General features: G+C 34.9%; 1 protein-coding gene across 1 annotated transcript in view; it reads right to left on the bottom strand.

Annotated features, from left to right (window-relative positions):
• Positions 1-882, bottom strand: part of Pmar_PMAR007570 (hypothetical protein) — a 6,403-nt gene that overhangs the window by 3,014 nt on the left and 2,507 nt on the right. Inside the window, exon 10 of the mRNA XM_002770952.1 lies at positions 716-821. Within this exon, the coding sequence (XP_002770998.1) occupies positions 716-821 (106 nt within the window). The remainder of the gene's footprint in view (positions 1-715; positions 822-882) is intronic.

Raw genomic sequence — 882 nt, 5'->3', positions numbered from 1 at the left:
GTATACAAAACTGTATTAGCTTTGGAAACTCATGAGCTCGTCGGAGGAAAGTAAATATATATTCCAAAACTGTTGCGATCTAAATACATAAATACTCGTCGTGAATGAAAATAGTATATTTTTTCCAAAACTTGCATTTCGATCTTTCGAACAACACACAAAAAAACAAAAAAACAGTTGTTTGGAAGAATATATGTTTGCTTCCCTCAGCTGAGCTCAGTAGTTTCCTTACTAATACCGACTCCGAAGAAAAATATACAAAAATTTCTCCAGAATTCTCATATTATCACCAACATTATTATTTCTCCCTACATAAAAACGTAGGAAAATACGAATTCATCTGGAAAAAAATACAAAAATTTTCCCGAAATTTTCTTATTATCTTCAACACGCTCTCCGCGTGTCTTCGTCTATGCAAATCGAGAAATCGCCATTTTACTACATACGAATCCAGGTAAAAATCTACAAAAAAATTCCCAAAATTTCTTCAGAATTTTCATATCATCACCAATTTCATTATTTTCCCCTACACGAAAATGCAGGGAAATACAAATCTACCAAAAAATACAAAAACCAATACTAATTTTCTCAAAATTTTCAATGGAGTTCCACCCTAGTGATAGGAAAAACACATTTCACGACTACTGCATATCACCGCGAATATCGCGTTTTACACCGAGTTTTACGCCACTCTGAAACTCCAATATACACCTACCTAGTGTCCTTGTCCATATACATTGACACCATGCCCTGCTCCTCGCTGCTGAATTCTCTTCGACTCAAACGCTGTGATATTTCATCGGCAATTTCCTTGTGAATATCTGAAAAAAAAATCGCAAAAAACGCGTTGACTTTCTCAAAACTTGCATTGGAGTTTCACCC

This window comes from Perkinsus marinus (assembly GCF_000006405.1).
Source record: "Perkinsus marinus ATCC 50983 genomic scaffold scf_1104296964148, whole genome shotgun sequence".
Taxonomy (NCBI): domain Eukaryota; phylum Perkinsozoa; order Perkinsida; family Perkinsidae; genus Perkinsus; species Perkinsus marinus.
Note: the sequence above shows the minus strand (reverse complement) of the source record. Positions and strands in the feature narration are given on the sequence as shown.